At 37.7% G+C, this 13,941-nt stretch overlaps 2 protein-coding genes across 4 annotated transcripts in view; both read right to left on the bottom strand.

The window, feature by feature from the left end:
• LOC139134644 (aminopeptidase N-like) overlaps positions 1 to 4,169 on the bottom strand; it is a 38,253-nt gene extending 34,084 nt beyond the window's left edge. Inside the window, exon 1 of the mRNA XM_070701598.1 lies at positions 3,983 to 4,169. The gene's annotated coding sequence lies outside the window, so the exon portion shown is untranslated. The remainder of the gene's footprint in view (positions 1 to 3,982) is intronic.
• A 1,134-nt stretch (positions 4,170 to 5,303) lies between these two features.
• The window catches only part of LOC139134645 (aminopeptidase N-like), a 73,436-nt gene continuing 64,798 nt past the window's right edge, over positions 5,304 to 13,941 (bottom strand). The window contains exons 5-16 of one of the 3 annotated variants that reach the window (XM_070701602.1): positions 12,986 to 13,123; positions 12,618 to 12,749; positions 11,911 to 12,086; positions 11,614 to 11,702; positions 10,110 to 10,243; positions 9,535 to 9,738; positions 8,459 to 8,535; positions 8,133 to 8,240; positions 7,612 to 7,782; positions 7,262 to 7,378; positions 6,679 to 6,742; positions 5,304 to 6,094 (exon numbers count right to left, since the gene is read on the bottom strand). In XM_070701602.1, the coding sequence (XP_070557703.1) occupies positions 5,765 to 6,094; positions 6,679 to 6,742; positions 7,262 to 7,378; positions 7,612 to 7,782; positions 8,133 to 8,240; positions 8,459 to 8,535; positions 9,535 to 9,738; positions 10,110 to 10,243; positions 11,614 to 11,702; positions 11,911 to 12,086; positions 12,618 to 12,749; positions 12,986 to 13,123 (1,740 nt within the window). In that variant the 3' untranslated portion in view covers positions 5,304 to 5,764. The remainder of the gene's footprint in view (positions 6,095 to 6,678; positions 6,743 to 7,261; positions 7,379 to 7,611; positions 7,783 to 8,132; positions 8,241 to 8,458; positions 8,536 to 9,534; positions 9,739 to 10,109; positions 10,244 to 11,613; positions 11,703 to 11,910; positions 12,087 to 12,617; positions 12,750 to 12,985; positions 13,124 to 13,941) is intronic. The other 2 variants (XM_070701600.1, XM_070701599.1) reach the window with 2 other exon arrangements.

Consider the following 13,941-nt stretch of genomic DNA (forward strand, 5'->3'; position numbering starts at 1 on the left):
CGTTGCCGAGACGGTCAATTTCGGCCGCAATCTATGTAGTGCCTCAGAGCCAAGTTAAACCAAACTCCGCTAGAATACGTCAACGTGCTAACCTGCCAAGTACGCTACTCGTCCCCCCAAAAAAACCCAGTCCCCCACCGGGGTGGGGGACTGGCTGGGTAGCTTCCGCACCTTTCCCTGTCGTTGGACTCTCTGTGAACCCATTTCGAGAGCAAACGCCGTTCCTCGCCCAAAACCTGTCCTCGAACGACCCCTAGCGCGAGCAAGGGTTTGCTACACGTAGTTCCGTCGACTAGGCAGGAAAGGGGGTACCAAAAGTAGCCCGATTTCCACCGCCTTGGCAGGATAACGGCCGTGGCTGCTCAGATTCTAGCTACACCGAATTTCAAGCGGATTTTCACCGACTTGGCAGGAAAAGGGTTTTAATTAAACACCCTTGCATTCAAGGATTTGAAATCAAGATACTGTATAGCAAGGGAGCGTTCAGTTGATGTGACCGGGGAGATTGGACTTCAAATTCGTCTTGCGTATCCGGCGAAAATAATGAATTCCCTTATCCATTCAAAAAATTGGATGACAACGTTCTGAAAATGATAAAATTCCATGACTCAACCGTAATACACCATTGCTGGCGGAGCAAACGGTGATGTTTTGGTACTTCAATGTTTTTCTCCTTTATTTTAAAGCTGCACGTTTAGCGTTTTTTCAGTCTATTTGTACTACGTATATCTACTGCACTTCCTGGGTCTAATTCCTACATCATTTTGAAATACCCAGTATTTAGTTCGTCGTATTTGGTGAAGCGTATCAGTGAGTGACATTCAATTGTTACTTACAAGTTGAAGATTGAATTAAAGTCCAGACCTCAATTTGATAAATATCAAGACTCGCATATTAAATGCAGGGAACCATTTGATTTTGGGGGGGGTATGGAGGAAATTGGTATGAGAGCAAATGTTTTTTCCTGTCACAGTGACAGCAATTTTTTTTCTACCGTCAGAGCTGCATCAATTTTTTTTTCAAATGGAGTAGCAATGCAATTTTTTTTTCTTTGTCATCAAGTTTGTGATGCGTTGTATATAAGGGAGCCGTCGTTATTTACGGCCCTGAAACTCAGAAATTTCGAGTGTGACACCCCCACCCCCGTCAACCATGATGAATTTGAGTAACTTCCCTCTCTAACTCTGAAATTTTGACTGATCCCCCCACTTAGAAAAGTTAAATACAAATACATGTATTTGTAAAATTTACAAAATATAGCAACAGTAAAGACCTTTGAAATCCCGATGTACTCTGCTAGACTATCATCAGTTATCTCATGATGGTTCAAAAAAGGTGAACCCATCAAAATGAAATTGCAAGTCACAATAAAATACAGATATAAAAGCTCACGCAGTATCTAAGCATATAGTATATTGTTTAATTTGGATAGATATGACAGGGTTTTCACTAGGATATCTGACCGGGCAGAATTTGAAAGTACAGAGGGAGAACACGCGAGAGGCTTAGGGGAAAGTGTCACAGGGGCTTTCCCTATCTTGCTTAGAAAATTTTAAGATATTGATGTGTGCAATTGTGCAGTCTGGTGCAATCTGAGAGGTGTTTTTAATTGAGAGGTGTTTATTTACTGAGTGAAACTGTTAGAACACCCCAAGGGGGAGAGCATGAGAGGGGGTTTCCCCCTGTCGTACTGGAAATTTCGGGAAATTGATGTGTTTAATGGTGCAATCTGAGAGGAGTTTCAGGTTATTTTGCACTCGGTAAAACTGTTTGAAAATGACATTGAACACTGCAATATTTTTTTACATTTTATGCATGATCAGTGTTTGTGTCACAATATTCAACAACCAAACAATGACAATATAATTTGTGAAAAACAGTTCTGTTTGCCAGAGACTGAAGATAAATAAATATACTGGAACGGAAAATCTGTGACCTTCTTGTGTCATTTCTCCAGCTGCCAGCTTCTAATGAAAAGCATGAATATGGTATGTTTAACTGTCAAAATGGTCATTGAACTGAGGTAAATGAAAACATGTTTCTGTGATAATAAAGGATGAATTCACAACAGTTCAGTTTTGTCCTAGATCCTGTGAAAATTTTGAGCAATTGTTGTGCGCCATGGTGCAGTGTAGTGCAATCCTATAGGTATTTTAAATTTGTCTTTTACCAGTAAAACTGTTAGAAGACCCAAGGGAGGAGGAGAGTACGAGAGGGGTGCCCCACTCTCGCATTGAAAATTTTGAGAAATGGATGTGTGCAATGGTGCAATCTGAGATGTGTTTCAATTTATTTCGCCAAAAAAAAAAAAAAAATTGAGTAACCCCGCCCCCCCTTCTTCCTCTCCACATTTTGAGTAACGCCCCCTGAAGTTTTCAATTTTTTTAGTGACCCCCTCCCTTGTAAATCATTATATTTGTTGTTCCTCAATTTTTCATTGTCAACTTGTACATCTTCCTAATATAATTATGGTGAGAAAATAATATATTGATTGTAACACTAGTTTATTGACTCCTGTCGTGTGTTTTAAAATTTTCACAATTTACAGAGTCAAAAAGTCCCCTTTAGATAGTCCCTATGCCATTGAGATATTGCAACAGAAATCCTCAAATATGATTTCTTGGGTCAGAAAAGGGAAGGAAAACATTGAGTGCACTGAGGTCTAAAGTAGACCTATGTAGGCCTAGTGCATGCTTATATCATAAGTGCTCGGAAAAAAAACATAAGAATTGCTTGTGGTAAAACATTTGCGCCGCCTATGGCGGCGCGCCGGCAAAGAATACATGAGAATAGGGTTTCCAAATTTTGCTAATTTTTGGTGCATTGTGACAATTTTTTTTCACTTCTGTCTGTTATGACAATTTTTTTTTCTCAGGCCATGACAGGATCAATTTTTTTTTCTTCTATCTCACCTGGCGACAAATTTTTTTTCTCAAAATCCTCCATACCCCCCCGAAATCAAATGGTGTTCCCTTAAATGCAGGGCACACATGTAAAAGTCACTTTTGTAGTTCGTGGGAAGTAACGAGCCCGTGCAAGCGGACGATTGGAGCACACATCGTGTGCCATAACATCCAAACGCTCGCAAACTAGAGTGATGTCAAACAGCTGCCTGTCAAATTTGGCTGGCTCGCATATGCATCTAAACAAACAACGTGCATGTGCGCTGAGACATCATTTGGATCTCAGATAAAAGTTAATGAATGAATGAAAGCGTTCATTAAAGCGTTCCATCATCAGTGTCTTTCGAGGCTCGATGCATGTCCCGTGTCGGCTTTACAACTTGCGCGTGCCCCTTGCTAGCGATGCGATGGTATTGCTTGCCCTTTGATCTTACAGAATCCTAACGAAGGTCGACCTAAGAGTGTGTTGTCGACGTCATTGCCATGTGGAAATTTTGAAACAAGAATCGAAAACATCGGCGGATTTTTAGCTTATTGTGAACGATTATTTTTAAGTTGTAACACTGTACAACAAAGCAGCACTGACGCATATGTTCCAAGTCTGCCAAAACTATCGTGACGGATGTCTCGGTTTGATCCATGGCATCGTTCCGACACAGCATTGGTGGAAGTCTTTGAAGACAGTCTCTTTAATAACGAAAATACCTAAAATTCCACACATACAGACTCACAGTTGAAGTTGCCGCTCGTTTACGTTCAAAACTAAGTGTATTGGACAGTTCGAATGCTCAGTGATGTTTGACGTTTTGTAGTATGTATCGCTGACAATGATCCTAATGAGAGAGAGAGAGAGAGAGAGAGAGAGAGAGAGAGAGAGAGAGAGAGAGAGAGAGAGAGAGAGAGAGAGAGAGAGAGAGAGAGAGAGAGAGACAGACAGACAGACTACATGGTGTATTTGGTATATAGGGCTATTTTAACCCTCCACGCCACGGAAATGGACGTAGGCCCTATAGGCCAGAGACACAAGGAGAAAGTTGCGCGGTTGATGATATCCGAACAAACATTTTAAGAATACTTACGGATCTTACGGACCTGATGCATCGACGAAACGCAGCAGTTCGGATGGCACCGAGGATTTCAAAGGCAGCGTTTTCTGTGAATTCTACCGGCTGTTTGCGATGTGTATATGGGTCACGATTAGAGCCCCTGGTTATGTTTTGCCGTTCACAAACATCGACTCCAAGTGTCAAAGACAAGATGAACCGGGTCAACACTTGATAGCGATCAGGTTACTTGCTCGCAGCGCCTGATGTTTATATTACTGGAAATGCATACCAGATTTTTCTTCCTGCTGTAAAACTGCGCCGCACTCCATATGGTTTTATACATGATACGCCTACACTGCTCCGTTCCTTTCAATTTTCAAAATATTCGTTCTGTTACATGTAACTAGTTTTGTACCGGCTGGAAACAAATTACTAATAGCGAAAACGCCAAGTAAGAATCCAGTTTTGTTGAGTACAACTTTTGGTATTAACGTAAATGATCTTCCCAGCTAACTGCTGGCTCTCTGCTTATGGACAGCCAGGCAGTTTCAGTGACTCATTCATTGCATTGCCGCAGTTACTGGAAGGCCACATTTACAGGCCATCCCTATGTATGATATCTTCCAGTCAGGACATACCAAATGCCATTTTTATTAAATATTGTACCCGTTGCAAATATGTAAGTCTAGAAAAAATACAAAATCGTTACTTTGCGATATAATTTTCAGACACCTTCATATACTTTTGCAGCAAAAAACCGGCTCAGCGAAAGTTCCAAAACCCCTCTATTATTAAGGGATTCATTCACTGCCTTTTAGGTTAAACCTTGCTGTTAAGTAAAATTGCGATATAAATATATATATATATATATATATATATATATATATATATATATATATATATATATATATATATATATATATATATATATATATATATATATATACGAAAAGCGATTTGCTTTTCAATGCAGGCAAAGTATAGTACTCAATGCTTTTCTGCAGGGCGGTAATACTGAAAATGCAAGAACCTGAAGTTGTCACTCTTCATGCTGTTTCCTGCGCACAGCAATCATCAGGAATGAGGATTTAGCTAGTTGGAATAAGACTGTTTATATAGTGTAGCAGGTGGGTATGCATATGCAAATGAGCAGTTTCTGCCAATGGCAGGTCAGTTATTAATGAGGAGGAATTTGCTACTGTGTATGCATCTGGAGAGGAATTCTGCTGGCTTCTTGAGGTTGATTCACTGAATGAATATATAGGGCATTTCTGTTATGCACTGGTAACAGCGTTTGGTTTTATTTGAATACAGGAGGGCCCTGTTGATGATGTAGTTTCTGTAATTCGTGAATCCGTGAGACAAACGTAAAGAAAATTATCAACAAATAATGATTGAATCATCTCTGGTGGTATTTTTCATTTGTTTATTCTGGTGTAATTTATACGTCACTTTATATCTTGAACACAGTTGTGGTAGAAAGTTTAATTTTACCGGTGATTGTCCCATTGATCTCGCCAGGGCAGAATCTTACATGTTGCGAGGGTTGTAGGATTTTGAAACAAGTCAACAAGTATATTTCTCGGGATAAAAATCACCCCTGTGGAGTTGAATTATGCCTTTTACAATTCTTGAAAAAAAACAAAACAAAAAACCCGACCAAAATATTGTCGATTTTTGCCGGTAAAATGAAGAAGTGAACATAATTGTGAAAATTGTGAATTTGAAAATGCGATTAATATTGGCGGTCAACTTTTTTGCAAGCTGTAAGGTTCCTTTGTTTTGTTCCTCGGGTTTGCAATATGTCTGTAATTATCAACCTTTGTGTTTACGATGACTTTGCAATTGATAGAGTTCTTCAGAAATTCTAGGAATACGGTTTGCGCCTAATTTCCCGTCGACAATGAGTGGACCTTGGTCTGTGAGCTGTCTTGACGGGGTGTCTGGCCTCGGAACATCGGTTGTTGCGCCCTTAGTCGCTGTCTTGGTCGCACTGATGTTCATGACTTGAAGAAGCCATTGTTTCACACTGTCTTTGTTCTTGTTCATCCAGTCCATGTTCGTTTCCACTCTCTGAACGGCGTCGTAAAATCCCTTTGCAGAGTCTGATGACATGTTTGAATTACGAGAACCGAAAACGTTCAGCTGAAAAGGGGGATTTTTATCAGTTTTATTTCAGAGTGATCTAAGCAGCAACTTACATTATTAACAATAATAAACGATTACTAGTTCTTTTAGGCCAATTTTACCATTTAATGTCATTTAATGTAACTTGCCCTTTTCTACTATATATCAACCCCTCCTACATGTGATCTCCAAAACAAACCGTTGAAGCACACACACTGTTACAGTGTGTGTGCTTGAAGTAGTACTTGGCTTGTCAACTCTCTCTCTCTCTCTCTCTCTCTCTCTCTCTCTCTCTCTCTCTCTCTCTCTCTCTCTCTCTCTGGGTTAGGTGAATCGATATTGCTGTCATTGACGTCCCGACAGAAAGTTAATTGTCAACAACAGCAATGAACCTTCAGAATTCATGTCTTTTATCGGCTTTGTGCACATGTCGAATATCTTGTATAATATTATACTTCAAGTGTCGTTGGATAAAATAACAAAAATCGCCTAACAGGACACTATTCTCTTCAGCTCCGGTTATGGTGACATGTCATCTATTGCAATTTTCTTCGTTGAGATTAAGAATAACCTTAAAGACATGGTAAAAATGTCAACCTTACCTGGTCAAGGTCATACTGAGTGTTCATATAATCTTTGAAGTCCCACACGGTTTTATAAGACAATCTGAAGAAAATACATGAAGGGAAAATAATTTGACAATATTTTCATTATATTTGCCAAAGAAACCAAGTTTATGTTCTGAAGTAACGTCGGAAGATAATTTATTAGCCTTGCATATACAGTGCACTGTGTATCATGAGTAATGTTATTAAATGACGACAAATGAATTCCGTTCCGGACTAAAATCCAGATGTCAACAATAACATTAGACATAAACGGTCTGTTGACAAGTTGAACACCAGGCATTTCAACGTAATTTGATTTTGTAAAGAACAAGAAAATGTATTTCGCAGATAAAACAAATAAAAACGCAAATATATAAAAAAATTACCGCTAATTAGCTTGAAACTGACGGGTAAATTTAAAAACAATACATGCACATGTGGTATATTTTCTGTCATCATTGGACATTTTATGTCGGGTTCGTTTCTTTATTTTTCGCTTGCGTTTTTCCGATCGCTAAAAGAAAAAAGTTAGAACAGCTAATTTTGAGGTACGTTTTACTTGATTGGTGACACTCACCCGAGTTTTTCAAAGTTGTTCATCGTGTAGTCCCAAGCAAGTGAATACCCGACGGCAGACTTACCACGGATATTGCTAATAACGGTTGAGGTTGCAAAGTTTTCGTCTTCTAAATATCTGAGGCGGAGAATATTAACTATTACTCCTCAAGCTATTTAGAACCGTAACGCATAGGTATGTATAGAGAGATGCAACTGGGCATGTGATGAAAAGTTCCTAGATATACAGGAAAATTACACTCACGGGTATAATGTTCCACAAGATTTTTTTCAGGAGGTATACTTTCACAACACCTAATCTCTTTTGAAAAGCAGAATAAAGAAGAGCATTTTGAATTTGGGCCGGCTGACCTTTGAAGCAGCCAGGATTTGTCAGTGCAGCCCATGGCGGACTGAAGCCTGTCCGTTTCTGTTGTCCCAAAAGTGTCATTGGTGACCTGAGCATGCGCAAACTCCCATTCATCTAGACCACCATGCCTGATGGCAGTGCAGTAAACTGTTGATCTCACTTCATCTCGTATGCTGTGAAAAAAACATCGAATAAGCAATACTGTGAATTCATGAGTTGGGGTTTTATGAGAGAAAATAACCCAGACACATGCAAACAGAGATGAAGAGTTATGTAGCATGATCTCAACATTTTAAATTGTTAAATTAAATTGTTGTCATCCTGGGTCGTCATGCAGAATTTGATATACATGCTCTGCCGCTTAAAAAGTTTTTTTTATTCTTCAGACCAGGAACATTTGAAGTGGGAATATTCTGATTTAATCGGCTTGGCTGATAGTACATTCATATTTTTGAAACACTGGCAACTAGTGACGCTCATTGTATGTTTTGCTCACTTCAATATTGAAATCATAACTTCTTACTCGTTTACTCCGGTCGACATCCAGTGCCGGTACTGTTCCAGAGCCTGAGTCACACAGTCTTCAGTGCCATAGGTACATGCTGTCTCTATTGCACTGATGCGCTGAAAACTAAGTGAGTTGTTACAAAAGAGTGAGTGTGCATAAGTTATTAAAGAAATAATAATTCTGACGATACAACAAACAAAAACAAAAAGACATGTTGTTTTTAGTTTCCCTTGTGTAATGGTGATTAACTTCTTTTAACTAGTTGCATGTTCAGAAGTTCAAATACCCAACATTACCTTGTTGTACTTATTGCACAAATAATCCTGGAGTGAACAACTTACTAATCTAGGTGACCACCGAGGGAGAAGTCCCATCCCAACGACTCGTATAAAGGTCTTACTTTCTGGCTCCAGTATACCTTCAACGGATGAAAACATAACTTTAATTTAGTAATAAGTGAAAGACAATTTACCAACAAAAGAAGCAGAGCGGATCAATACCTATGTGATGGAAGCGTGGTTGGTTAGGGAGAGAATCAATATGCCAGTTTTATTGTAATATAATAAGCTGCGGAAGGTCGCCACGCTGTATGTTTATATCCTCCCCGAATTCTATCTGTTGGTGTACATCTTTTGTGTGCCAAAAGAATGAAACGGAGAAATCATGTTTTCGAATCAATCATATATGATCCCATCATTTTGTATGAAACATTACATCTAAACACCGTGAGATTTATTTTCGAAAAATGAGAATTAGAGAAAATTAAGTATTTTCCAATTTGAATTTCATAAATCAGTACAATTGATCAGATTTTCAAATATTTAATAAACAAATAATTTTAATTGCAAATACACTCACTTGGTTTTCCAATATTTCCCTATAGAAATGGCATTTTTCAAAAAGTTGCAGTAAATGACTGCTGTGTGATTTTAATTTTCCAAGGATGAAATCTACTGAATGTTTGGCTTGTCACTGAAAACTACCTTTTAGTTGACAGAAAAAACTGGAATAATTAAAATCCTTGAAAATTTGTCTTCAAACAAAGAAATTGAAATATTTTGTCTAAAAAAAACCACAAAGTGTACGCATACACTGAAATTGATATTTTCTTTTATATTTTATACATATCAATGTGAGACCTATTTTAAACTTCTAATCCAGTCAGAAACAAATACTTTGGCAAATTTTGTTGGGAGGGGAGAATGAGGGCAAAGAATTTGTTGCCAGATTTCTTTTGAAAAGAGAAATGAGGGCAAAGAATTCGTTGCTGTCATTTTTTGAAGGGGAGAAATGGACATAATTCAAAAATCAGTAAATCTCATTTTACAAAAATACATCTCACGGTGTTATCTAATAAATTTGTCGGCAAAAATTAGTTTGAACTAGCAGTTCCCTCATCCCTGTCATATGTACAGACCTCAAGGAGATAGAACTCCGCTGTTCTCAGCAGCATTCTGTGGGTGTAATCGAGGTTGGTAAGAACAGTTTCCCAAACCACGTTTTCAAACTCCTTATCCAGGTATTCGGTCAGTCTAAGAGCATTGATGACGTCAGTGTGAAATGGTTCAGCAGCCTTGAATGCGTCATCGATGGTTGAAGCCCTTGATTGGTCTGTGATTACCTGCCATGTAATGGGAAGCATTTTTGCAGACAATAGTTCTGGTAATATATTGAAAATATTACAAAATTGATCGGTGAGAAATGTTGACTCTGTTCTTGGCTTTTCAATAAATATATAAATATGACATTTATACAAATACTGATCGAATCTTGATTGTCGTTTGAAGTGTCCTCTTCACAAAGTATGTAGATTTTAATCGTAATATTTTACAAATGCGCTGGTATCATCATTCTTCAGGGAAAAGTTTTCAACAATAATATATTTTACGGACAGAGTATTCGTTCGTGAATCCGAAACTGTAACTGATTAAAAATACAAGACAACACAAAGTAGGCAAAAGCCATTTCATCTGAATGAAAACAGAGTCTTACAGTGTGATCAGTCTTGAACTGATTGGCAAGTTTCTGCCAGTTGTCATCATCGTAGTTGACTCGGTAAAATCCCCACTTATCGATGTTGAAGAGAACCCAGTCTTGGTCCTTCAATCCAGCCAGGTTAATAACAACTTATAAAAGCAAAATCAGAATGAATTAATTGCACTTTGATGATACAAAAGTAGAAAAGGTAGGCAGTGTACTAATCTTTTAATAAGTTACGAATTTATACCTTGACAATGCTCTCTAGTTTGGAGATGACAACTACTAAAGCTGGTCGACACAGGAAAAGTAGGTTTAATATCAACAGACAAGGAATTGTATCTTGGGGGTACAATAGCTGCATGTAACTGTAGTTAGAGAACACTTTCACTTTGTGTTCAAGAAAACAAATGTATCTTCTTCTTCTTCCTCTTCTCCGTTAAAAGCATGAAATGATACAAACTTTTAACGTTGTCATCATAAGGCATCGCGCTCAATATGCAGCTTTATTGTCGACAAGTGCATTCTAGTATGGACTGAATTTCAAATGTTTACAGTGACATTACTAACATACAGGTTGTTTTAATAAGTCGCAGATTATGCATTCCGACATGATTCTGGGAATGGAACAAGAATCTCGGGTACTGGAAAACACATCGGAACTTACAGACAAAACAGCTTTAAATTCAACCCTGGAATTAAAGCCACAATAGCTGCGAATGTGTAATAAACCAATCTCAAAATATCCTCAGGTTTCCAAGAGTGTTCTTTGAATAAGACACATTAAAGACTGAAAAAGTGTATAACACTGTCATAAGTGTCGAAAGCGGCATGTAAATTCAAACGTTTTAACACAATTTAGACCTCCCGCCATTTACAAAAACTAATCACGTGACAGAGAAAATAACGATTACAACAACAAAATGTTGGCCTTTGTGTGTTATACATTAAAGTAAATAGAATCATGCTTGTTTCTGGGATGATAATGATGTTAGTGTAGGAAATGTTGCATTTTTTGTACTTTTCCGGGACTCCATTTTATGAGTGCGGCACCCGTTTATTGTTTAACCTGTTCAAACGTGTATGCACGGTCCAAATCAGCGAGAATTGATACTTCTATACACATTCTTCAGCTAGCATATTTACACGAATCAACGTTGGTTTGAAATTAAATCATGATAATAATGCATAAATTCGCAATTGTGGCTATGATGCCCACATCATATGAGTAAAATGAAACTTCACATTCTGTAGGCTGAGGTATGTGTGTTGTGTCGGAGCAGCCTGTAGCATTTCAATACGCTTGAGACTATTATTTATTTGAATGTAAGCGAGACTGAAAAAATGTATATCTTATCAATCACTTTGTATAGGATAGGATAGAAAGAGAAATACTACTGTGATATTTGTCATAGACAGCTCTTTGTCACGATACACTGTCATTCAATAATTCTTTCGTCAATCAATGTTACGAGGGTAGGTTCAATTTCGTCTTAACACATTTTTATACAGTTCTTACGTGGGTCTTTATACAACCAGTCTTCTTTTGGTCGCAAGAAATTTGGATACGATGAATCCGTGTACGTCAGTGGAACGTGCCATATGTATCTAGATGAAGAGATCAAAGTCTTAGTGTTATACAGGAAATCCTCGGACTTTAAATGTACGAGATATACACACAGAGAAAATAGTCAATGGTATAACAGGTCAACGTTGGTAATGGTGATGATAACGATGATGATGATATCATTGTCATTAAGCGTATTTCTTGATTGAATAGCTAAACAAAAGGTTTGACAAGAGTTTATAATATTACCCGTTGTTTGGATATTGGTCCTGGTAATAGTCAATTGGATCTGTCAGGAAGTAGGTTTGTTCAACGATTACTGTGTTGGTATCAGTACGGTTGACAGTGACAATGGGGTGTCCTGCCATCAACGTGAAAGAATCCATAACCATCTTGACGTCAGTTCCTTTAAAACCTTCGTCTGCCTGGATTTGATGGGAGATGAAAATGTTGATAGTTTGTGCATCTTAATAAAGTGAAAACAAACAGTTCCTGATTTTTTAGGTGGTTTGTGCTGTATGGCACCGCACGGAAAGAGGCAAGAGGAAACAAAAATACGTCTTTGAAAGATTTAATTTGTTGGAAATATTTAAGCCTATGATATCGCAGGTAATAACAGCAAAAAACTTTGATTTCAAAGATAGAAAGGTCGCGCAAAAGATTATTTAAACCAACTAATAGTTGCACTTAACCTTATAATTTTCGTTCACTTGCAGATCGAGTCAACCCGATGTTTGACGGAAATCCCGTACAATTCTCCTCGAAATTTGCAAAAAATAATATTTACAATCACAATAGTGGATAAATTAAAATCTCCTTTAAACATGAGATGGACATCATGAATCTGTCATTAGATCCATAGGAAAATTTCGGTAAACAGAAAACTCCTTTATGGATATTGTGATGTCTCCATCTTCATGTTTTAGATTAATAATATAAAGATTTTAGAATGTTACCCTGGTTAGAATTGCCCATAAATCGTCAGACACAGTGTTGCTGTATTGGTAAGTCTGTAGATAGTCTTTTATGCCGTTGTGGATGACCGATTCGTCAAGAAATGACCGGAAGTGACGACATATTGCAGCACCCTTAATTTGGGAAAAGAAACAATATAACTACAGTAATACTGACTCCTATTCCGTAGAAAAAATAATAACACGCGTCAATTTTATCAAAACATTGTAATTATTTTATAACATCGTTCTGATTTAGCGACGTTCAGCCGTGGTCGGATTTTTTAAACAATGTACAAGACTTGTGATGACAACCGAATTCGAAAGAGCGACTAACGCATGGACGATGTAAATGTTCAAACCTTCCTTACCTTACAGTAAGTTATATCATCAAATAAACCCGTAATTTCGCTGTTCCATCCAACTGGATGGATAAGTGGTCTCGCTGATGACGATGTTGAATCTGCAGTATAGGCGAACGCCATGTCAAAAACATGGAAGAAATCCCACTGTAATATGAATAGAAATATTTGGTATATAAGCCGACTTCTCCTGTACGTTTTGAATGGAATATTTTAAATGTCGATTATAGGACAATTTACATGGATATACATACGTAGAAGACTTGCGTCAAAATGCGATATTTATCTTCGTCTGGAGCCACTATTGGCACGTATTTGAACTTATTTTATTCAGACTTGGTACACGGACATTTTATTGTGATTTTCATTCACGTTAACTTTTATTTTGTCGCGATAATCCAATACGACCAGCGGGAAATCATCACCTTACGCTCTTTACCATTGGATAAGTACTTTGTAGTATGATGTACATATAAATGTCAATTTGTATGTCGTATTTTGAAATGATCTATGTTCTATGACATACACATGGTATTCGATTCTGTCTCAGCTTTGTACAGGGTAGATTGTGCTATGCATCTTTGCATTTCAATAAGAGAACTGTTTAAAATAATGTATGGTCTTAACTTTTCGGCAATTAGCAATTTAAATGGTTCTGCTGGGATCCACAATTGTAATAGCACACTTTAGGTTAGTGATAGCGATTCACCAAATAAAGTAACAATTAAAGCGAGCTTCAGCTACATTGTATTTCATTTCCGATATAATTTGTTTCTTCGCGAGTATAACCACCGTGATTCTTTTGTTCTGTGATTCCGTCTTTAAGGTTTTTAAACCATTCAATATTTCAGCCTATAGCATTCAAGTGAGTAGCTTCTTTGCACGGGCAAAATTGCTAAATTTCAATCATGAACATTGGATATCTACACTCACGGAGATTTTAAATTGCAATCGTTGCGTCATCT

The sequence above is a fragment of the Ptychodera flava genome, chromosome 6 (genome assembly GCF_041260155.1).
Source record: "Ptychodera flava strain L36383 chromosome 6, AS_Pfla_20210202, whole genome shotgun sequence".
In the NCBI taxonomy this organism is placed as follows: domain Eukaryota; kingdom Metazoa; phylum Hemichordata; class Enteropneusta; family Ptychoderidae; genus Ptychodera; species Ptychodera flava.